The sequence below is a fragment of the Malus sylvestris genome, chromosome 15 (genome assembly GCF_916048215.2).
Source record: "Malus sylvestris chromosome 15, drMalSylv7.2, whole genome shotgun sequence".
NCBI classification, from domain to species: domain Eukaryota; kingdom Viridiplantae; phylum Streptophyta; class Magnoliopsida; order Rosales; family Rosaceae; genus Malus; species Malus sylvestris.
In genome coordinates, this window is record NC_062274.1 from 22,147,623 (window position 1) to 22,172,708 (window position 25,086).

General features: G+C 37.0%; 1 protein-coding gene across 2 annotated transcripts; it reads right to left on the bottom strand.

Annotated features, from left to right (window-relative positions):
* Positions 1-2,496: 2,496 nt before the first annotated feature.
* On the bottom strand, positions 2,497-7,318 carry LOC126604824 (cytochrome P450 90B1-like). Of its 2 annotated transcripts, none has more exons than XM_050272140.1 (8): positions 6,913-7,318; positions 6,414-6,738; positions 6,024-6,176; positions 5,693-5,935; positions 5,514-5,606; positions 5,209-5,287; positions 4,664-4,770; positions 2,497-3,265 (listed from the first exon to the last, which is right to left on the bottom strand). In XM_050272140.1, exons 1-8 carry the CDS (start codon positions 7,122-7,124, stop codon positions 2,999-3,001), a joined length of 1,479 nt encoding a protein of 492 aa, XP_050128097.1. In that variant the 5' UTR covers positions 7,125-7,318; the 3' UTR covers positions 2,497-2,998. The 2 variants fall into 2 exon arrangements, with proteins under 2 accessions (XP_050128097.1, XP_050128096.1); XM_050272139.1 differs by having other exon boundaries at positions 2,497-3,268.
* Positions 7,319-25,086: the final 17,768 nt, after the last annotated feature.

Consider the following 25,086-nt stretch of genomic DNA (forward strand, 5'->3'; position numbering starts at 1 on the left):
CACATCACTAATTCCACTATAATCACTGGGAGTCTGGGAGGCCATTCTCTCTCTCTCCCTCTCTCTCTCTGTGAACCAATCCTTCGTTTGATATTTGCAAGGGTTTTTTTTTTTTTGGTTTTTTATTAATTTCTTTATTAATTTTTATTAATTACTATTTTGCGTTGGAAATGACAAAATCACCCTTATTTTTAACATCTAAATGGATGGAATTTAACAAATTTAATAGTAAGGAGTACATTGGCAAATTTTTATAGTTTAGGGGTAAATTGGCTGAAAAAATAATTTAGGGGGTAAATTGACAATAGGAAGATAGTTTAAGGGGGAAAATGACAGTTTACCTTATTTGTTAAAGAATAGGATTCCACAATGGTCATGTGATAAAATAATATCACCAGAGTCTTTTATGATAAAACTCAACACCTATGAATATATAATTTTTTTTTTGAACAAACAATATGATCTACACTAAGGGGAGGAGGTGGACTTAGCCTTACAATGGAGCTAGGAATAATATGGTTCAAATTCGTTTTTGACGAGAATTGAACCTAAGAAAGGAATACCACTACACTGTAGTACTAAGTGGCCTATTAATATGTGTTGGAACTCAATTTGTCCCACATTGGACAGAGGGAAGAAGAAAAAGCAGTTTATATAGAATTAGCCCACTCTAACTAACATTGAGACCTTTTGTGATAAAACCCCATGCTGAGGATTGAGCAGGTGGTAAAGTGGGGACAATATCGGTGTTGTTAGAATTGGCCCTCGGCTCATCGACCTGAAAAATTCCACATAGTATCAGAGTCAGGGGGTGAGCTCGTATTGCCACGTGATTGGGTGGGTCCCTGTTTGGCCTTGCGCGATGGGTAAGTCCCGACATGCTTCCACGTGGTTGCCGATGTGTTACCCTACTCTAACTAACATTGAGATTTTTGTGATAAAATCCCACACCTGAGGATTAGGCAGGTGGTAAAGTGAGAATAGTATCGATGTTATTAGAGTGGACCCTCGATTCGTCGACCTAAAAAATTCCACAATATGTAATTAAGTTGCGACGATAGTGACAATTTGTAGTGGACTTGCAAAGCTTATCAATATTGGACCATATTCGAAAACTTAGGAATCAATTTGTACCTAAACCTGAAAACCATAGAGAGAAGGAAGATGCTGGAAAATCATATAAGTTGAAAATTTTGTGTGGCCAATTATACATGATGCCCTTTAAAACAAAAAGAGACCTATTGATCGACAATGATTTCGGTTAGTTTTCACTGTCGATCCCTAATCACTATATCCATCCTAATTAAGGTCCACATTTCATTTCTTAGAACCATAACGTGCCAGCTTCCTAGACCTCAGGTCCGGAGTGAGGGAGATCAATGATCGACAATTCGACATTCGACAAGAACAAAAACCCATTAATCATTTCAGAAGCTACGGAAACAGCAAGAACAAAACAATTCCACATTGGAAAGCGAAATAAAACCTAACAAGGACGATTACTGTTGCACTACAGGGATCAAAAACCCATTCATATTTTGGGTGTTCCTCTCCAGCACGCTCAGACTTCTCCTCTCACCTCTCCCTTTCGGTAATCATTTTCTCTCTTTTTTCTTTCAAATTCTTCTTCTTTGGGCATGAAAATCAGTTGCTGAAGAGCTCAGATCTCCATGCCGTAATTTATCGATCTTTTGTTGGATCTCATTGGCCCGTCATTATAATTTATCGCAACGTCGTTGTCTCTCATCGCTCTGCCATCTGATCGCACTACCGAAGAGGCCGAGTGGAGAGATTGAGGGAGAAGCATAAATACAATATGTAAAGTTTAACGGATTCATTATTTTCTCTGTTCTCCTCGTTAAATCTAGCGAGCACAGTTCACCGAACTAAAATAGCGAGTCTTTTGAGTTATGATTTTATGCGTTTTTCCGTTAATATAGCGAAACAACCTCATTTAGTGAAGCTATTGGTGATGCTTTTATAGCAATAAAGATTTAATAAAGGTAGTGATTTAGCTTCTACTCTATAATTTTATCATATTGCTGCCAAATAAGCGATGTAACAATTGTGATAATGAGGGTCACTCATTTATTTAATTATAGGCTTGGATGAGCGATAACCTAACAACTATATAAAGATTGTCTTTACTCTCACAATACACGCCCTATTCCAATGCTAAACCCTATTCACTAGCAAGACCATTTAGATTGCAGAGAGTAGAATAGAGTTCTGAGATCAAATTCCAACCATGTCTTGGAATTCAAGAGATAAATCTATTTCTTTTATGTCCATTTGGTTTATTCAATATGTCATCCTAATGTCTTATTATTGTTCTTTTCAGCATATATCTTACAAGGTAACACTGGTGAGAAATACATAGAAAACAAAAGGTTACTGAGCCGTGGACTTATTGCTGTTCAAATGTTAAAGTTATTAGAGCAGTTCAAAATACCTATTCGATAGGTGAGCATCAAACAGTAAATAGCAAAAACGATGGAAATATAAATGATTAATATTTTACGGTAAAAAAGAAAAATAAATATTATTACATATAAATAAATAATTTACCCTCGAGTCTCTCCCAACATGCATGAAGGACTCAAGACAAAATCAAATTTAATGAGACAGAAAAGGAAGACGAGATATTTTGTTTATCCTCTAGGGTTTTTGCACATATGCAGCTTGGTGAGAGTGGTCCTAGCTAGTATATATCATCCGAGTGGCTGTAGCAGTACATTTGGTCTTTTTCTTCCTTTTTTTTTTGCATCTGAGTACGTCTAGTAGTACAAGAAAGACTCATCTACTTATCTACACTTCCTACGCCACCATGACAACTGTGTTCTTACAAGACGTTGTATCATTAGTCCGGATATCACAGTTGCATACCAAAGTGTAGGAAAGTCTCTCATATCCCTGGTGCAGTAGAAACAATGGAGTCTGATTTGATTTGATTCCAATCTAATTTCATGGAGTTTAAAATTGTTGGGATTATATGAGATTAGTTTGGTACGTAGCGGTGGGCTGTGATTGGTAGGCCATTTTGGAAATCGACGAAGGGGAAAGCAAAAGGTTTGTCGAAAGGATCGGCTAACTCCCAGTGGAAGTTGAGGACAAGGTGGTGGATGAACACGGCCATTTCAAGTTTGGCCAATTCTGAACCGGCGCAAAGTCGTGGTCCTCCCCCAAATGGCATAAAGTTGTGACTTGTCATGCTCGTGTAGCATGATGATGACGACGATGATCCACGGTGGTGGTGGTTGTTATTCTGCTGCATAATCATTAACAACACAAATAATTAATCACCATGTTAGACATCTAATCAAACAAAAAGCTTTTTTTTTTTTTTTTTTTTTTTTTTTGTAAGCTCATTGGGACCTATACAGGAAAGGGAGAAAGTCTAGGGTGAGGTTGTTCAACACAACAACAACAACAACAAACTCGCATTTGAGTGGGACTACTTGCATTTAAGCCCATTTGGTCCCACTTCTCGCGTGTGTTGTTGCATGAGGCATCCTTGTCCAAAACTCTCCTTTTGTATGAGTTACTATCTGTACAGTCTAAGTGACGGATTCACTAAGGAGCAAAATGGGTCAATTTACCCTGCAGGCTCGGTTTATTCCCATTAAATTCTTAAGAGTTACCTCCAACATATTTGACAAAATGCCTCAAAGAGCCAACTTTACTGTTCGGGAAAAATTCGAGGGCTTCCTTTGTGCAGTACATGATATACATCTAGAACTATGTTAGTTTCTAGGTTAGCTTGCATTATCATGGTGAGTGTGACTATTGCACCATAATCATTGCAAATTTCATATAAGTTCCGTGGTGTACTCTCTTAAACCTTTTGTGACGGATGGACTTTGTAAGTAAGTGTTTCTATTCCCTTGTTTGTTTGGGATATTCTGGATCAGCTTTTTGGGCTTTTTCTCCTTTTGTCAATAAAGAAGAAGAAATTGGTCAGGACCAGTTTGGCATTTGACCCACTAGAAAAGCAAAAGCACTTATGTGCACGTGCATGGCACCATGATGATACCCCACGTCCACATGGGAGCTCTAAAATTCTAATATTCTCCCAACCCTAAAGTCTCTCCCCACAGCACACTAGGGCAACAAAGAAAAGCAAAGGAAAGTTGGGACCTAATGTAATGTCCGTACACAGTAAGCAGCTTCCAATCCTTTCAATTGGATGATCTAGACACTTCATCTGAATGGGAAATCTACGAGATCTCTCATCATATGCCTTTGCAACTATATCTTGTTATGCCTTATCTAATGGGATTCGAGAAGCGTCGACAACGAATCAAAATTCCGACTAGGTCAATCATAACCAGAAGATACATTTCTTATTCGTAGTATGTCAAATGTGATATTTTATGTATCTGATAAAAGAGAGACGTATAACTGTATTGCTAATACTGGTTCATAAATATCAGAATTAGAAAGGAGTTAAATTTTTTTGGATCTCTTTGTTAAGAGTGGATCCATAACTAAACAACCAATGGCTGCTCTGTAGGAGCCACAAGAACAACCAAAAGGATGGTGTGCCAGGTACTCTTTTTACTTTTATTTTTAGCTTTGACACAAAGAATTATTTAAAGGAAAATAATAATGAAAAATAATAATTATGAGGCATGCTGTACAAAGGCCAAAGGTATTGACTGACCTGCCATCTCCATGGATTGAAGTGTTGCGGGTGGTCAAAAAGTAAAGGATCCAAATGCACGGCTGCAATCACCGGAAGCACTTTCCACCCACATGGAATGTCATACCCTTTCCAAGTTTCAAACACCAAACCAAATATAAATAAGAATTCATCCCAAGTTTTTTTAGTCGAGAAAAATTTCAGTAGAACAACCTAATCGGCTTAATGATAAGCATTCACAAAAGATCAAGTTCCGTCATATTTGGTACCATCTGACCTCATGCAGGTAAATGTTCCAATGAAACGACTCTGTCCTTTGTAAGAGGCTTGATCATTAAACTGATTATGCCAGGTTGCTCTGTTGAATGTTTTCTTGCTTAGTCATTTCTACTTACCTATAAATTAGTCTAACATGTAGGTGTAGAATAATATATTTATTTTTGTACTTCTGTTGTATTATTCGTCTGTGCTAAACTGAGATTTAAAGTAAAAAGAGAGTGGCATAACCGGCCTCATCTTCCAGATGACTTTTTGGCTACAAACACTAAATTATCCTTGACACTCACCTTTGTACCGAACATCCTTCAGAGCCTTTCTGTGTAAAAATCTCACCACATTCCCAAGCCGAAGTGTCTCACAGATTACCTTCACAAAAAGACATCAAAACTTTCAAATCTTGAAATAATTTTTTTTTAAAAAACATTAACGAAAAGCTTCCGGTCCACTAAAAAGTCAATCCTGATATTATTCAGATTTCCCTTTATTTTGTCCTTATCGTTAAAACTCAAAATTTTTAAACACTTTTTCATTAGTTTTTTTTTTTTTTTAACTGCATAAAGTTAAAACTTGAACCCATGATTAAAAGACTTACACATTGGGTGAACTCCATTTTCTTGTAGTCCTCCCAATTCAACTCTGTCTCGCCTGCCAGTTTCTTGGCTTTGGCAATTTCACTGTGTTCTTCCTGCAGAACAAATCAAATCCATAAAAAAAAAATTAAAATATAATCAAAACCAAAAAGAAGGATTAAAATTAATATTTTTGACTTACCCTTAACTGCAGAATTGCATTAGGGCAGCTTGGTAAAAAGTAAATTGCTAAGGCTATAGACACTGATGAAGTTTCATGGCCAGCAAAGAGCAAGCTCAATATTAAGTCAAGAATTTGCTCCTTTGAAAGATTTGAATTCTTCAAAACCCATCCAAGCAGATCATCTTCCCCAATGTTTTCGGTTCCCTCCATCAATCTTTCTTTCATTTTGCACTCTATAAACTTCAGAATCGTTGATCTTGACTGTAAAAATTTCAATAGAAATGGTATGAAAACAGTAAAAAGCTCAACTCTGATGACCTCCCGTGTTGAAAAATGTTGATTAATTTACCTGTAAGGCTCTTCTGTAAGCTGTTCCTGGTAAATTCAGAGGAGGAGAAACCACACCTTTCATGAAAGTAACATACAATTTCTTCAGCTGCTCGGTCTCTGGTTTTCCAGGATCCAAGCTCATGATATGTTTGGCCATCAAGTTGAACGTGAACTGCAATCACTTTTTCAAAAAGCCCAGTTAAGCTTCTTTCTTTTATTAATTCGCAAGCATTCATTTCACAAAATGTTAATATGCAATGATTTTCGCACTCTCGTTTTCTCCTTCTGCACTCCTCTTATTTCTATCTCGCGATTCTCTTTTAGTTTATTCAATTATTGGACGAGAAACAAGGAGAGGAGTGCAGAGACACAAAAGCAGACTGCGAAAATCGCTTTCCGATTTAATTACCTTCTTAGCTTCATCCTGAGCTGAAAAAACAGAGTTTTCCTTCCAACTCCCCAAAACAAGAAGAGTGTGCTTTTCAACTTCTCTCATCAGATGGGTTCTGAGTCTGGCATGGCTCAAGAAGTTGAGAGATATCATCCTCATGTCTCTGTGCATGTCACCGACCAAAACCAGCATGGACCATTTCCCAAGAATCCCTCCTATGCTTCTTGGGTAGCTGCATTCAAACAATCTCCCTTCATTCTGCAATATGAATCTGTTGAGCCCTGCATCTGCTGACACAATTGTTGGCTCCCCAAACAAATTCGACTTGTAAATTTTCCCGTACCTGCAGAATTTTCAAGCAAAAGTTTAAGTTTTACATAAAAACGTAGCCAAGTTAGCCAGAGCAGCGTACTCGGCCCTCTGCACCCAAGTTCGAACATCGCCCGAATCAAAAAAATAAAACATGGGTTTTGAAATTCAAGGATTTTGGATTTCTGGGTAATTGTGACTCTTTTACCTTGAGATATGCTCCTCCATGAATTTGCCAATGGTGATTGCAGAGTAGGGCTTCAAGTAGCCAATGGTTTCACCAAGAAAAGGCCAACCCATGTTTCCTGGCGGGAGATTGAGTCTGGTTTTCTGGTTCTGCTTCCTTCTGAGAAGAATGAGGAAGAGGAAGAGAGCTACAATTGATGGAAGAAGACAGACAATAATCTCTGAGTCAGACATGGAGGCTGCTGCTGCCTTCTAACTTCTGTTTTTCTTGCTGTTTTCTGTGGGAGTTTTTAATTGTAGCTGAAGCTGTTGTGGTACAGAAATGAAATAAGATATCTGCTTCTTTGAAGCTCTGGAGCTGTGGAAAAGCAGCTTCTGAGCTTATTCTTAAATAAAAGCAGGTTTTGTGAAACCAAAAACTAAATGAAAAGCTTCTGCTGCCAGTGGGTCGCCTATTATAAGCTTCTTCATTTTTGTCCAAAAACATGTTTGAAATAGTATTAGGATTAACTTTTTAATGTAAAAATATGATTTTTCGTTAAAATGAACAGTACCAAAATTGTTCGTTAAAATTATCTTTTTTTTTCCTGCATTAATTTATATACTATATGTATAAATATATAATTGCACATATACAATTAGGGAGTATTCTTGTTAACATCGCCATCTCTTTCAAGGAGGTTTTGTGAGCAAGGAGATGGTGAAGTCGACAAGAATACTTCCTATTAAGTATGAAATTAAAATAAATAGAGCAAAAAGGATGGTGATAACAATGAGAAAATTTTTAAACGAAAGAGATGACGATGTTGTTAATGGCGTCGCAAAATATGGACGGAGGCGGTACCGGAGAAATGGAGGTGCTCTCCATTTTCGTGAAGAAAATTGGTTCTTTTTTATCTTCTTCTGTTCCGTTTAATCTCTTGGTACAACTCAAAGGTACTGAACAGTATCTTATTTATTCTCTTAGAAGAATTCTTGTAATTGAAAATAGATTGAACAATTTGTTTGTGCAGTTGAAGTCAAGAAAACGCGTTCAGAAATAATAGAGGGGGGATTCTATCAATTTTTCATTTTTTTTTCTTAATGGTTAACTTAAATTTTCTTATTTATTTATAAGATGATTTTATTGGCTTATTATATTAGCACCCCACAAATTGTTGAATAAACCTTACATACTTAATACACCACCATATTTGCTTTTTCAATTAAAAATTATTTTAATACACCACACTTCCTTCCTCATAATACCCTCACACCCCACATTTTTAATATACACCTTACATTTTCTACATAAACCTCACATTTTTTATATACCCCACATTTCTCAAATCTTATAACACTCATTTTTAATTTTGCCGAATGATTTCAAAATATCTGAACGTTAGTTTGCCGAATGATTTCAAATTGAATGATTTGAAAAAATGTTTAGGTTCATTTGATCGTTTTTTAATAACAATAATAATGATTTCAAAGCTTTCGAAACACTGATTTTGTGTTTCATTCGTCAAAAATAATTTTTCTTAATCAACATGTTTGTAGTTTCATTGCTTATGGTTTTATTCAACAAGGGAGGGTGGGAGGGATTTTTGATAGTTGAGGTAGATAAATAATACGTTAAAAATGATTTGGGGTGTATTTATAAATTTTTTATTATTTTTTAAACATAATAAGGTCAAAATTGTCATTGCATAGTAGAGTAAATAAGTCATTAATATTAATTTTTAATGTGGGGTGCATTCAACATTTTGTGGGGTGCTAATATAAAAAAACATTTTATTTTGTTAAGTAATTAATTACAAGGGTAAATTTTGTCTTTTAGAGACAGATTTTAGACCAAATGGGTATTTGTGAAAGTGAATTAAAACCTTAAGAGGTGTTTGTGTAATGTTTAAAACTTGATCGGGTTTTGTGAAAACTCAAAAAACCTCAAGAGATGTTAGTGTAATTAACCCTAATCACTTCAAGAAATTAACGTAAATAATATGGTGTAAGAATTCCGTTGACTGTCATATAGTTCATGTACCAGCAACATTCACACTAAAATTAGGAAAGGGATCCTCTTCAGATTCCTTCCTTGTTCTATCAAATCAAGGAATCTGTACTATTGAAATTTGATCTAATAGCTACAAACAGGGGTCCACTTTAAAAGTTATAATAACTTCAACCGTTTGATCAAATTTCAATAGTACATATCCACTGATTTGATATATTAGAAGGAAGAGATCCGGATCCTAAAATTAGAGTACAGGGTAAGATAGAATTTGTGTTGTTTTTCCACTATTTTGTTTTGGACAAACTAATAACAGAGTTTTCTCCAAAAAAAAAAAAAAAAACTAATAAGAGAGTTAATTAGTTACATCGATTAGCAGCCTTATTGCAGAACTTTTGAGTTGTTGCGTTGGGCTAATCAAATGATCTGGTGAAGATCGAGCAGGTATGAATGTTGAATAAAAAAACCTCCGGTAGGACGGTGGTAAGAGTTATCATAATAACATATATGATTAGCCATTAACAAATCATTATGGATGGCTCAGTAGTTGTGATAAATATCAGATTTGTATTTTATATGGTATATTTTGGATTTGATTCATGGTGCTAGTAAATTGCATGATGGTGGTCAAGAGAGGCTAAAATACTTTTGTAAGTCTTCTCAATTCTGAAATGGTGAATTATCGTGACGAAGCCACCAGTTGATCTCTGTCTAAAAAAAAAAAAAAACCATTAACAGAATGGCATGTCTCAGAAAAAACATACAGCTTTTCTCTCTTTTTGTTTTTGATTTTTAATACATTGTTTTTAAATTTTTAATACACTAGTGAGCAAAATAATTAAATCTTCAATATTAGTCCCCCAACATGTCACCATGTGTGATCATTTGTTTTGTTATTGTGGAAGAATGAAAGTTTGAACTTTAAGCATCTCAAATGCTAGATTATATTTTTAGACCTGTATTCTTGTATTTAAATTTTAAAAAGTAGTCGATTTGATGGTTTTTATGTTCTCTTCAGGTGCAAGGACTTATGTTATTAGACTCATATTCTTATATAAGGAGGCAGATTCTTTGCCCTCTTACTTTTCGTAGCCTCCTGTTTTGTGTGGTCACGGTTAAGTCACGTCAACATTTTATATTACTATTTCTTTTTGTCTTATTATCTCTATAAAAAAGTAATATAAAATGTTGACGTAGCTTAACCGTGACCACACAAAACAGGAAAGTACGGGAAATCCCTTATATAATGCTACCTCTAGTTTAAAAAGACAAAAGTTAAAGGTTATAAAGTCATATTTGACTCTAAATGTGATACTACAAGTTACAAAATCTTAAATGCATACAAAGTCAAATTTTAATTTTAATTTTAACTCGTATACCTTAGAAGTAATAAGTCAATTTTAAAGTTAAATATAACTTTTCTATCTTCTAAAGGTTGGGTTCTCACTTTTTACTGTAGAGTTATATCTAAAGTGAAATATAACTTAACCTGTGACACCAAAGTCATATTGACCCCAACTTTTTGGGCATTGGAGGTAAGTGGTGTCAAATATAACTTGCGACTCAAAAATTTTAGATGCATTTGAGATAGTCTAAGATTTGAGTATTAATATTGGAGAAGAAAACACGGTCAAAACTCATAAATACAAAATTCAAGAATGTGATGTTGGAGGCAAACTCAAATCTTGTTTTTCTAGGTTGAATGACATTTTTCCTTATTTTGCACAGCCTCTACCTTGGACTCATATCTCGTAAACCCAAATTTAACTCACTTCGCCTTTGTCCGGAAATTGAATAATGTTATGCTTCCGATATGATGTTTTGCCTTATTTTTAGTGTGAAATCTCATTCTGAAATTTATTATTTATTTATTTTACAATTTTTGAAAGAAAAAAAATAATTTCAGCCATCTTAAATTTACTGTGGCTTCGAGGTGGATTTAGAATGCATGGATAGAGCTCGAATCCACGAACATTGGAAGTGAGTGGCATTTTTATATTTTGCCACTTACCATAAATAGTAAGTTTCTGTTGTGGGACTTGATAGAATTGGAAAATTTTCATTACTGGAAAATTAAACTAGCCTAGACAGATTGAAGCTTTCACTTGCCTCTACGAAATCTACCTAAGACAGATTGAAGCTCTAACTAGCCTAGACAGATTCTAGCCATGTCCGGCAAAATTAGTTAACGCCCCCACCCAACCACCAAATTGAAGCTCTCACTTCCCTCTACGAAATCCACCTAAGAACCACCTCGATTAACCATGTACGTGGCATTGTATTGCCACGAAATTTGATGAGTTTCGGTAGCCCTATCTTTTTTCCAACGAATTGGTTAAACAGCAACGGACGCCACCATTTAGGTTTTGTAACCCATCATCCCATAATTAAAGCCTCACCAACCTCGACCTCGTTGTCGTGAAGATTACGACACCTGTGACTTTTGCTAGCGAAATTGGCCATCTTCCGTCCACTTTTAGATATCGTGGCAGGTATAAAAGTTGTTCATTGTGTTGAGATATACATGATGTTTGTACCATACTTGACCAATCCTGAAACTACTGAGCATCGGTCAACGTTATACCGTCAAGGACCCAAAAGAGTTTCCCTCCAACCAGGAGGCCAATCATAGCGCGACACGTGTCGACATCAAAAGCCAATTATAGCGCGACACGTGTCAACATCAGAAGCCAATCACAACATGACACGTGTCAATGTCAGAATGAAACTAGAAACTCTCTTCTATAAATAGAGATCATTCTCTCACAATATGGCCTAAGGTCATTTGTACTAAATCATTCATTAGGACTCACAAAAAGAGAGCTTGAACCTATGTACTTGTGTAAACCCTTCACAATTAATGAGAACTCCTCTACTCCATGGACGTAGCCAATCTGGGTGAACCACGTACATCTTGTGTTTACGTCCCTGTCTCTATCCATTTACATACTTATCCACACTAGTGACCGGAGCAATCTAGCGAAGGTTACAAACTTAACATTTTCTGTTGTACCAAAGTCCTCACTGATTTTGTGCATCAACATTTGGCGCATTCTGTGGGAACGACACTTATTCCCACTCTCTTTAGCTTTGCCAAGTTGGTTTCCACCATTCGTACACTCTCTTTTGACCAGACATCCATTTCCAACATGGGGAGCGAAGGAAACCACATCACACATAATGACACCTCTTTTGCACCTAGTGCGAAACAACGAAAGAATGAAGGAAAAAGGGTTGCTTTTCAAGCTAAAGTCCATGAGCTAGAAGCTAAGAACAACAAGATAGCAATGAAGAATGAGGTCCTCCAGGAGTAGTATGAGAAGCTCTTTGAGACGCTCCATGAAACTAGGCGTACTCAAACACGCGAGCTCGTTGCCCTTGTGGACATCAACCATCATCTGGGTACCTCCTAACATGGAGGGTCACCTCCCTTTGACATAGGTATCCCTGATGAGGAGCGAGCTAATCATCAAAACATTGATCAACACGAGACTTCTCTCAACCCAGATGCTTCGACCCGAAGCAGGAGAAGTGGAAGAAGACACCTCATTGCAGAAGGGTTGGAAGGATCGAAAGCTGTTTATCGTGACTGTCGAGACTTTCTAAAGCAACGTCGAGAGAATCCCCTCCACATATGCTCGAAGATCAATGACCCAAGGGTTTATGAAAGATTTGGTCCCCTCCCATGACCTAGGCCCGCTGCCAATCTAGGGAAGGAACAACAGGTTCCAGAAGAACATGAAGGTATAGGGGACTCTGAGGTATTCCAACAGACTCGCCCTAGAAGTCATTACGGCGAGTCAAAGAAAAAATCACACGCCCTTGCTCAAACTATCCTACTTCTAAGAGGCGATGGAGACTTACGAAAGAAAATTCCAGTGGTACATGGCTCCACTCAGGACCCCCTTGTCCTACAGCTCCTTGAAGAAGTAAACAAGTTGAAGAGTGAACGTCAGGCCGAGATACCTGACTGGAACCGACCTAGGCCTGGCCCTATCATAAGGAGGATCTTCGACACCCCCTTCAAGCGAAAACAAAACAAAAGCTTGGTTTACAACCATATACTGGAAGAGAGGACCTAATTGAATACCTTAACCTCTTTGAGTCCACCATGGCATATCAGATGCACACCGACGAAGAGCGATCTCTTCTCTTCCTCTCTACCCTCTCTGGCGGAGCTCTAAACTAGTATTGCCGTCTTTCACCTGAGACAATAGACTCATTTGAGGAACTGAGGAAACTGTTTGTTTCTCAACACATCTTCCAGACCGATCGCTTGCATTCTACATATGACTTGTACACTATTCGCCAGAAGCCGGACGAGTCACTACGAGAGTATGCCGGTCGCTTCAGCCATGAGTATTCTCGCTGCGCTGAGGCAGATGACAAAATCGCCCTCAAAGCCTTCATGGCAGGCCTACGTGATTGTTTCTTCAAGTACATGATCAATGCCAACACTTGGAAGACTTACTCTGAGGTGATGACACATGCTTACAACCACGTCTCCGCCAAAGCAAGAACATACCAAGGGAACACCCATATGGTTAACCTTTATCAACAAGTGGGAAGTGGAAGTCAAGTTCTACCAAGTGAGGGGATTTTGGCCATTCAGACACCCATTGCATCATCTCCTGCCTCATTTAGCTACTCGCTAAGTCACCAAATGTTTCTGTCTCTTGGTAAAATGAAGGATTTTTACTCTCAGCAAGCCCATTACAACAAGAGGGATAAAAGTTTGTATCAAGACAACCAGGGGTGAACGCACCGTCGACTATTATGACTATGGGGCCAAGCCTCACTCTTTCAAAGTGGAGGACTAGGTATTGAATGAAATGCTATTATAAGAAGGCATACACATTACAAATGTTTTGACTCTCAACCGCTTGAGATCTTTTGTCACACAAGCCATTCGGCAAATATTTAAAGAAGAGGGAATTCAGATAACTTCTTCTGAGTCTTTTGCGTTCCTAGCATTGTAACACTTGGTCTACGCTGACCTACCCTTATACTCCAACTCAGAGCTTCAACATGCATACTTTGACACAAAGTATGTGATACTAAGTGTTACAACCAACATGGTTCACATATTAAAAGCATAGATCCCTTCATGCATAGCAAAACATTCATAAGCATCACTCATATCAATCAACATAAACATTATACATTCCAACATATTCATACATAAACATTATACATTCCAACACATTCATACATAAACATTATACATTCCAACACATTCATACATAAACATCATACATTCCAACACATTCATACATAAGCATTTTTCATTCCAACACATTCATACATAAACATCATACATTCCAACACATCCATACATAAGCCAACTGTGCTTCGAAAGGGTTCAACATACTTTATGTCTTCGACACTTGCTACAATGTGCCTCGACACCTTGCCTTTATTCTCACCAACCTGGTGATGAAATGTGAAGAATGAACTCATCTTCATGCCACCAACTAGGTGATGAAATGTACAACCCGTACTCTCCTTCATGCCACCAACCAGGTGATGAAATATACAACCCATACTCTAATATCATTTGGCAACTTGCCACTCATGCCACCAACCAGGTGATGAAATGTACAACCCGTACTCTCCTTCATGCCACCAACCAGGTGATGAAATGTATAACCCGTACTCTAATATCATTTGGCAACTTGCCACTCATGCCACCAACCAGGTGAAGAAGGAACTCATCTTCGTGCCACCAACCAGGTGATGAAATGTACAACCCATACTCTAATATCATTTGGCAACTTGCTACTCATGCCACCAACCAGGTGAAGAAGGAACTCATCTTCATGCCACCAACCAGATGATGAAATGTATAACCTGTACTCTCCTTCATACCACCAACCAGGTGATGAAATGTACAACCTATACTTTAATATCATTTGGCAACTTGCCACTCATGCCACCAACCAGGTGAAGAAGGAACTCATCTTCGTGCCACCAACCAGGTGATAAAATGTACAACCCGTACTCTCCTTCATGCCACCAACCAGGTGATGAAATGTACAACCCGTACTCTAATATCATTTGGCAACTTGCCACTCATGCCACCAACCAGGTGAAGAAGGAACTCATCTTCGTACCACCAACCAAGTAATGAAAGCAACTCACCATTCATTCCACCTACCAGAAGATGAGTGGTACAACTTGTACATGTGAACTCCTAGCATTCACAAATAATCAAAAACCCTCAAGCTTGACAACTCAACTAGGGGAGCACTTATGCCCAACAAGAGTTATAGTCACCAACAAAGTCTTATTGCAAGCCAACAACAACTTCAGTGCATGGCATACGAAGATTAAGCTATTCAGCCCTCTTGCATCTGCTTCAGACATTTCCCCTCTGTAACAATGCAAACACTACAACTCGTAGAAAGCTTCACACACTATTGATCAAGATAGTGTGAAGCCAAACCAATTTATGGTGCCAACAAGAGCTTCATCAAAGGAGTTCAACCATAATTCTTAAAAGCTTCACACACTCTTGATCAAGACGGTGTGAAGCAAAACCAATTTATGGTGCCAACAAGAGCTTCATCAATGAAGGGCAACCATAATTATCAAAAGCTTCACACACTCTTGATCAAGACAGTGTGAAGCAAAACCAATTCGTGGTACCCAACAAAGCTTCACCAACAAAAGCTTCATCAATGGAGGACAAAACTACAAATTCTCAAAAGCTTCACACTATCTTGATCAAGATAGTGTGAAGCAAAATCAATTCATGGTACCCAACAAAAGCTTCAACTCCAAAGCTTCACCAACAAAAGCTTCATCAATGAATGACAACTACAAATTCTTAAAAGCTTCACACTATCTTGATCAAGATAGTGTGAAGCAAAATCAATTCATAGTACCCAACAAAAGCTTCAACTCCAAAGCTTTACCTACAAAAGCTTCACCCACAATAGCTTCACCCACAATAGCTTCACCTACAAAAGCTTCACCCACAATAGCTTCACCTACAAAAGCTTCACCCATAAAAGCTTCACCAATAAAAGCTTCACCCACAAAAGCGTCACCCACCACAAAAGCTTCACCTACAAAAACTTCACCCATAAAAGCTTCACCAACAAAAGCTTCACCCACAAAAGCTTCCCTCACAAAAGCGTCATCGACCACAAAAGCTTCACCTACAAAAGCTTCACCCATAAAAGCTTCACCAACAAAAGCTTCACCCACAAAAACTTCCCCAACCACAAAAGCTTCCCCAACCACAAAAGCTTCACCCACAAAAGCTTCCCCACCACAAAAGCTTTACCCACAAAAGCTTCACCCATAAAAGCTTCACCCATAAAAGCTTCACTAACAAAAGCTTCACCCACCACAAAATCGAAAAGGCACCACTCTCCGGATTTTGAAGAGGCACCACTTTCCACACGCAACATCAGCTCAACGAGTACCACCGATAACTTTGCCAAAGATCTCTGACAAAGTTTAGACACATAAATTTTGAAGGTCCAGCTACCCTACTATTACCCACAAGGGTAAAGGAACAACACCACTGCTTGATAACTCGAAAGTCCCAATGTGTGTCAACCTCCGTGCTCCGTGGCAAGGCAGACTGGCAAAAATGCCCAACCTTTACTCACATTCGAGAAAACACTCCCAACAAGATTGCTTGCTCAAAAATCGAAGAGGCACCGCCCTCCGAATCTTGAGAGCCAAACTCCCAACATGATTACTTTCTCAAAAATCGAAGAGACATTGCTCTCCAAATCTCAAGAGTCAGACTCCCAACAAGATTACGTGCTCAAAAATCGAAGAGGCACTGCCCTCTGAATCTCGAGAGCCAGACTCCCAACAGGATTACTTTCTCAAAAATCGAAGAGACACTGCTATTCGAATCTTAAGAGTCAGACTCCCAACAGGATTGCTTTCTCAAAAATCGAAGAGGCACCGTTCTATGAATCTCGATAGTCAGATCCCCAACATGATTGCTTGTTCGAAAACTGAAGAGGCATCACTCTCCGAACTTTGAGAGCCAGATTTCCTCAGATAAAGCTTGTCTGCAATCTTTACATGCAACATCAGCTTTCCAGATACCACATACCACTTTTTCAAAGTGCTCTGACAAAGTTAAAACTCGTGAAGCTTGCAGCTCCCACTACATTGCTATGACCAAGAATAGTAAAGGAATAACACTACTACTTGTTGTTAAGGAGACTCCTATATATGTCGACTTCCATCGTCTACAGCTAGGAAGACCTGCAAATAAAAAAAAAATGCTCAACTGTTCTTCACATCTGAGAGGGCACTCTCAGCAGAGTCTCTCGAAATACTCAGCTTCTTTTCCTCCTGATAATACCTCTGCAAACAAGCCACACCAGAGCAAAAGTATCTCATATCACGCTTTTTTCCTGTTTTTTCCTTTGGTTTTGTTCTTACCTGCAAGACAAGGAGAAAGAGAGCAATCAGTCAGCACTTGGAATCAAGCTTCCAGTCAGGAACTGACTGCCTGGAACCCCTTGCCTGATTACTTACATGGCATTGCTTTTGAGTACTCGTCTTCAACATCTTATGTTTCTAGAGAAAATACCACATCTGCCTGAAGAATAGATAGGGCAAGTAAGAAGGATACAGGGAAGCATGTGGAGACAAGCGTAACATAACACGTGCCGATACATCCACTTCTTTGTCAACAACAAAAGTATCCCATATCATCGGGGTCGAACTTACTTTAGATTTGATGGACTTGTTTTCACCCTTAAATTCTTGAGCCGGCCTTATACTCTGGAGGAAACCAGAAAACCTTCCAGCCCAGTTCAAGAATAAGCCTGTGGAAAGTTACTTATTCAAAAGGAAAAGTATCTCATATCATCTCTTCTCCATTTGCTTCTCTTTATCCTTGTTGCTGTTTACGACACAAGGAGAAGGAGAACAATCAACAGGAAGCCGAAGTCGAATCTCCGATCTAGGTTGCTTGTTTAGAAGTCTGATTGCTTACCTTGTCTGTTACCTCATTCGGCAAATCTCCTAGCTTGGCGACTTGAGGGACTCCTACTATAGGGTTTGTATCGCACTTAACCAAGCTCGAAACTATAAGTAAGTTTCAAGTGAAATTGATACATTACCTTGTGCATCTTTATCGGTTAAAGATACCACCCTTAGATGGAGGACAAGTACTTTCAGAGAATATGTCACATCTACATATAAGACAGATAAGGCAAGTGAAAATAATACCACACTTCGGTACTTAGAAGTTTCATGATTACTCAATGGCTTGGATCTTGCAAGTCCCCAACCGAGGAGCTTCCTTCACCCGGGAACTTAGGGGAGCATTGTTTGTACCATACTTGACCAATCCCGAAACTACTGAGCACCGGTCAACGTTGTACCGTCAAGGACCCAGAAGAGTTTCCCTCCAACCAGGAGGCCAATCATAGCGCGACACGTGTAGACATCAAAAGCCAATCATAGCGCGACACGTGTCAACATCAGAAGCCAATCACAACATGACACTTGTCAATGTCAGAATGAAACTAGAAAATCTCTTCTATAAATAGAGATCATTCTCTCACAATATAGCCTAAGGTCATTTGTACTAAATCATTCACTATTACTCACAAAAGGAGAGCTTGAACCTATGTACTTGTGTAAACCCTTCACAATTAATGAGAACTCCTCTTCTCCCTGGACGTAGCCAATCTGGGTGAACCACGTACATCTTGTGTTTGCTTCCTTATCTTTCTCCATTTACATACTTATCCACACTAGTGACCGGAGCAATCTAGCGAAGGTCACAAACTTAACATTTTCTGTTGTACTAAAGTCCTCACTGATTTTTTGCATCAACACATGATTATAAAGTTTGGGGAAATTTGAAGTTAGTCAAAAATTGTGTTTCCAGTCGCCAAAAAACACCACGTGGCGATGCGTAGGAAAATCTAGTGAATTGGATTTTGGACAATGAGACGTTCTCGATGCCCTAGGGCCATATCCAAGGTCTGTTTATTGAAATTCAATACTATAGTTCGATTATTTGATTTTTAGGATAATTGTATTATCGTTCGATTTTTGTTATTGACGAAAATCCAACCATTGGATTGTCATGCAATTTTACGAGTATGCTAGTTATTGATTGATGGACCTTTGAGTACTTGTGAATGGAAATCTGACGTTCAAATTTTCTGAATTGGAGAACCTTGAATTGTTGACCTTAGTGGGGCCATATTGACGATGGTTGATTGTTTAGTAAACGTGTCGGGGATCTCAAATTTATATCTCTCTCATTAGAAAAGAACCCCCATATACATCTCCCGAAAATGTAAAATGGATTGTACGTAACTACATATGGTGATTGCATCTCAAATTGCATCTAAGTATGGACAACAATAGTTACTCAATACTACGATCTAGTGGTATTCCTCTTCACTTGGAAGTGAGAGGTCTCAAGTTCTAATATTGTGGATGATGAATTCAATACCAAATTAGGCTGCCCATTATGTGACTTTGCTGAACTCCCCCTCTCCTTAGTGTAAAAATATTAATGCACTCAAAAAAAAAAAAGTATGGACAACAATATATTTTGTTTGTGCTCTTAGATGTAAAATAACTTTGATCCGTTTTTGCTGGTTTAAGGGTTAAGATTAATTTATTACAGCTAGGGTTATTAAGTATAATTATGTACACAATGAAGTTTATTTTTCCCTTCACTGTATAATTAATTTTTGTGCGGTTAGAAAATTAAAGCATAGATAATACTTGCATACTCTTTCATTTGCGAATAATGTATCTTGAGCATATAAATCCAATGATCGGAACTGTTCAATTTCTTAATATTAGATCCCACATCATCTAGGGGAGAGGATCCTTTATGCCTTATATGTACAAGCCCACCTCCATTTAGCACGAGGCCTTTTGGGAGCTCACTGGCTTCAGATTCCATCGAAACTCCGAAGTTAAGCGAGTTCGCACGAGAGCAATCCCAGGATGGGTGACCCACTAGGAAGTTCTTGTATGAGTTCACAGAAACAAAACCGTGAGGATGTGGTCGGGGCCCAAAGCGGACAATATCGTGCTACTACGGAGTTGTGCCTGGGATGTGGTAGAGCCCGAGTCGGGGTGTGACGATTGGGTATCAGAGCCAATCCTTGGCTGGATGTGTGCCGACAAGGACGTCGGGCCCCTAAGGGGGGTGGATTGTTAGATCCCACATCGCCCAGGGGAGATGATTCTCTATGCCTTATATGTACATGCCCACCTCTATATAGCACGAGACATTTTGGGAGTTTACTAGCTTCGGGTTCCGTAGGAACTCTGAAGTTAAGCAAGAAAGGGGCCAGAACATTCCCAGGATGGGTGACCCACTGAGAAGTTCTGCTCGCATGAGTTCCCAGAAATAAAACTGTGAGGGCGTGGTCGGGCCCAAAGCGGACAATATTGTGCTACGGCGGAGTCGAGCTTGGGATGTGGTAGAGCCTGGGTTGGGGTGTGACACTTAATCATCATTTGAAGATCACTCATACAAAAATCATTCGAATCTAAAGTTGTTTAATCATCCAAACGTATCAAATAAATGAACGACTCATCATGATTACGTTACTTGGTACCTACACCTTGATTTGTTCTATACATTTCAATGACCAAAATCTCTTATTCAAACCATTTTTTGTAAGTGTGAACTTCAAATGAAGATTAAGAAATTGATCGGTTTTGATTATGAAATTTGTACGGAGAATATACATTATTTGCAGGGGGAATGAGCTCATCCCTTCAAGGGGGAATGCAGGTATTATCCTTAAAGCAATTATTATGGATAATGCTTGTATTTCTCCCTTGGGGGAATGAACTCATTCCACCACTTTCAAATAACGTATCTTCCCCAAGAAATTCCATAATTGGAATAGTTCAATTTCTTATGTTATAAAATCATTCTTACAAAATCATTCGAATGGAGTTCGTTTAGTTATTCAATTTTATCAAATAAATGGACAGTTATTCATTAATATGTTACTTAGTACCTACACCGTTGATGTATAAGATGAACTCCAATTTGAATGATTTTTTTTTGTAAGAAATGATCTTACAATGAAAATTAAGAAATTGAACGGTTCCGATTGTGAAATTTCTACGAGAAAGATACGTTATTCAAAAGTGGTAGAATGAGCTCATCCCCCTAAGGGGAGAACACAAGCATTATCCTTGTATATATTTTGGCGTAAACAAACTAATTTAAGTACAAAACTTTCGTAGTTTGTTTGATCAAATTTCATGGGTATTTATATTCAAACAATATAGGTCGTATGTCGCATTCTTTATAGAATAATATTTGGCTCTTTAGCATAATCATTCATATTTACATTATAGCTAGTAAAGTCAAGTTTTTGGTCTTATCTAGAGGGTGACGATGATGTCGAGTTGGCGGTAGAGAAGGACAACATTTAGGCTAGCCGCTTGGTGACAAAGGCTTGCTTCGAGGCGTCAGTAAAACAAAACATTGCCGTCTCTTTCAAAGTACTCCTTAGTATAACCGTCAAATAGTATCAATTGGACCGGACACGATTTATTATATTAATTAATAAGAAATGGAGTCTCATTCAGTATTCAAAGGATCTTTCATTGGTGTTGCAGAAAAAGGAGGATGCTCTAACTGAGAATTCAAAGAAGACTTGTTCTAACTAAGGATTCTTGTGGTTCTGGAGGAACTAGCTACAAGTGAACTGAGACTAGGCAATTGAGAAGACCATAGCATAGAAAAGCCTTTCTCTCATCCACTTTGAGCTCAATAAATAGCAGCTGGGCTGGACATTTAGGCTTTACAACTAGAATATATAGGGCTTTTCTCGCTTGTTTAGAAGAATTGGGTTCAACTCCCATAGCCCCGATGTGGCGAAAAAGACTGATTCAACGAGATACGCCTGTGACATTACTTTATCTCACAAATGTCTTTATTATCTTTACTATTATCTAGAGATCATCTGTAAAAAATTCTTTTAATTTGGAGACAAGTAATATCTTCCTGATTAACTGTCAACTTGTTTGGCTCATATGTATGATTAAATGGTCTCCAAATCAAACGAAAATTTAATAAAAATGATCTTTAGTTATAATAAAGAAGATGAACGATTTAAACTATATATAAGTGAAAGGATGTCATGTCTCAAATAATGTCCAAGAATGAAATATCCAAAACTCTAACTTTTAATGTACTTACAAATGAACCTTTGATGTCATGGAAAACGTCTCTTAGTTGGAGGATGCTTTAATTTTGACTCACACAAATACGATGATAATTATTTTTGTTATGTTTGATACTTAATGAATTTGCAGATGACATATTCAGAGAACTTTGTTTTGGATGAATTATCTCAATGTAAATTTAGTCTTGTAAGTATCCCATTGTTTGTCAGTTAAAAAACCACTCTAAACATCTTTTTCTGATTAAGATTTTTGTAGGGACAATGTTTTACTTGCATTGTATGAAACCTGAGATGCTGTGGTTTCAGCATCAAAGATTACGTACGTACTTACGCATGGGGACAGAGAAATGCTACACAAGTCTCTGTATTAATATTCCAGCTACCTAATTAATTAATTGATTGGTGATTAATAACTAATAGCAACTAATCATATACATTAGCCTTATTGCTCACGAATATTTTCATCTGAGCTGTTCAAGTCATCCACAAATCCAAGGACAGGATTGATGCATGGCCCCGCTTCCAAGAACTAAGAAGATTAATTAAAATTCTAATGAGCTATTTGTATACACACATTAAAAAATTAAGAGAGTTTTAACGAAAATGGCCTGACACTATTCATTCTTAATCAAAAGGACATTTTGTATATGAAAAGTCCATAATGGATCAAGCTCTTTTCTTTATTTACTCTTATGCTATTATTTCATTATTGTAGCGGGGTCCACAATGATTTTTACATTTCTGTCTGATCAAAATACATTATTTTGCATGATGCTATTCAACTTATGCTAATTTGCTGCTAGCTCTTCATGCTTCCATCATATTTTCAATTCTCTTTTTAGGGTGTCACTTGCCTTTTGCTACATTCTAAGATATTGGAGTTATTGGTTCATTTTGGTAAACTTACCAAGTAATGACTCATGGTTTCTAGAAATGGCTTGAAGTTTGTGCTCAAGAGAATGAATATGTTGCTGGTTTTGATGGAAATTAAAATTAAAACTATCAAACTCTTATTTTAAGGCTCTAATTAATTTTTCATGACCTAGGCTCATGCTTGGCTGTTTGATTTGGATATTCTAAAAATTATCTAAGAGAACATGTTGCCTATCAGAGAGTCCTAGTACTCTTGGTCTATATCTCAGAGTTGGATTTCTGATTCATTCAACAATATTGCCATTAAAGTTGAAAGTTGATACTGGTGGTGATGCTGGTCTGCTTATGCTATTTTGGAATCCATTGAATGGTGGAGGTCCTTGGTGAATCATTATGCTATTGAAAGATGCTCTTCTGCCTTGTGATCTTGTGCTATTTGAGGATGATGATCCATGATATTCCATTCATGTTCAACAAATTAATCTTGATAAGATATCGGCTAATGTATTGTCATTACCTTTTATATGTTCAAAATTTGGTTTAAAACCATTTCCTGTAATTGAATCAACAAAATTAACCCATCTTCAGGCTACCTGTTTATTAGCATGTATCTTGTTATAATAAGAAACTACATTTTGACAATCTGTTCTAATCGTAAATACTTCATTATGTAAAAATAAAGAAAATGTCTCAAGTGAGTTAATTATTCCTAAATTTTTTAAATCTGTTGATGGTAATCTTGACTGTACATCACTAAATTTTCCTGATGAATATCTACAAACTTGTTAGTCAGACTTTGGTGACTCCTTATGCTTCTCCTGGTATAGTATACATGCCCATCCTAATGATGAAATATCTGTTTCAACTATTTTGTAATTATCATCTAATGGTAATGTTAATGGCTTAAGTTTAGTAATTTCTTTTTTTATATTTTGAACCAATTTAATATCTTCACTATTAAAATACTTTTGTCCTGTTTTGCTAGTTTTGCTATGTAATACTGCTATTTTTCTGCCTAAATCAAAGATAAAATTTCTTGCATAATTTAACAAACCTAAAAATGCTTGTAACTGTTTTTTATCTTCTAATTTATCTGGAAATTCTAAGACCTTTTTAGCTATATGATCATGTAATTGTATTGTACCTGACTTGATATACATTCCTAAAAATTTAATATCTTGCTTTTCTAATGCTATTTTATTTTTGCTAATCACAATTCCATTATTAATAAATTTTTGTAAAACTATCTCTAAGTGCTTCCTATGTTCCTTTCTATTTTTACTATGTACTAAAATATCATCTATATAAACATTACAAAAATTATCATATTTCTTAAAAATTTGGTCCATCTTTCCTTGAAAAATTGATGTAGCATTTTTAAGTCTAAATGGCATAACAAGCATCTCAAAATGTCCTTCTGAACAAGTCAAAGCTGTACATTCAATTGATTCTTCTGCTAATTGTATTTGCCAAAATCCTGATTTACAATCAAATTTACTAAAATATTTACTCTCTTGAATTTTATTTATAAGCTCATCCTTATTTGGTAGCTTATAACTATCTTCATATGTATTATCATTTAATCTCTTATAATTATAAACTATTCTAGCCTTACCTCTCTTAAGCTCTGAATGTTTTCTCACAATAAATGTTGTTGATCTATGTCTAGACTTAGAGGGTCTAATTACTTTTAAATTTAATAACTTTTTTATTTATTGCTCAAACTCTTGTTTATCTAATAAACTACAAGGCATATCAATTGTCTTAATGGTTAAATCTGGGTTAATTATTTCTAATTTTGCTAGTATTTTATTTTTATTCCAATGTAACTGTGGGTTTTCTCCTATAATCCTAGTTTGTTCTGCTAATTGCAATAATTCTTTTAAACTCTTTGGTCTATCTAACTGTAATATTTCTATATGGATTCTTTCTTTTAAAATCGGATATTCATGTTCAAATATATCTTCATCAAACTCTTCTACAATATTATGCTCATCATTTTCTTTTGACTTTTCTAAATGATAACTATCTTAGCTACTAGACTCTTCTATACTTATGCTTTTGTATGCTTCTACAGTATTACTTTGGTCAGTTATTATAATGCATCTTTTGAAAAATGTTATGTTAGGATTCATAAATAAAAAGCCTTGCAAACTTTTCA

Excerpts from the sequence above, each read along its gene's own strand:
- LOC126604824 (XM_050272139.1), bottom strand. The coding sequence starts at position 7,124 with ATGTCTGACTCAGAGATTATTGTCTGTCTTCTTCCATCAATTGTAGCT. Across the intron at positions 5,936-6,023 it reads CTTACAGAAGAGCCTTACAG|TCAAGATCAACGATTCTGAA; the intron begins GTAAATTAATCA and ends AAATTTTTACAG. Across the intron at positions 5,607-5,692 it reads ATGCAATTCTGCAGTTAAGG|GAAGAACACAGTGAAATTGC; the intron begins GTAAGTCAAAAA and ends TTTGTTCTGCAG.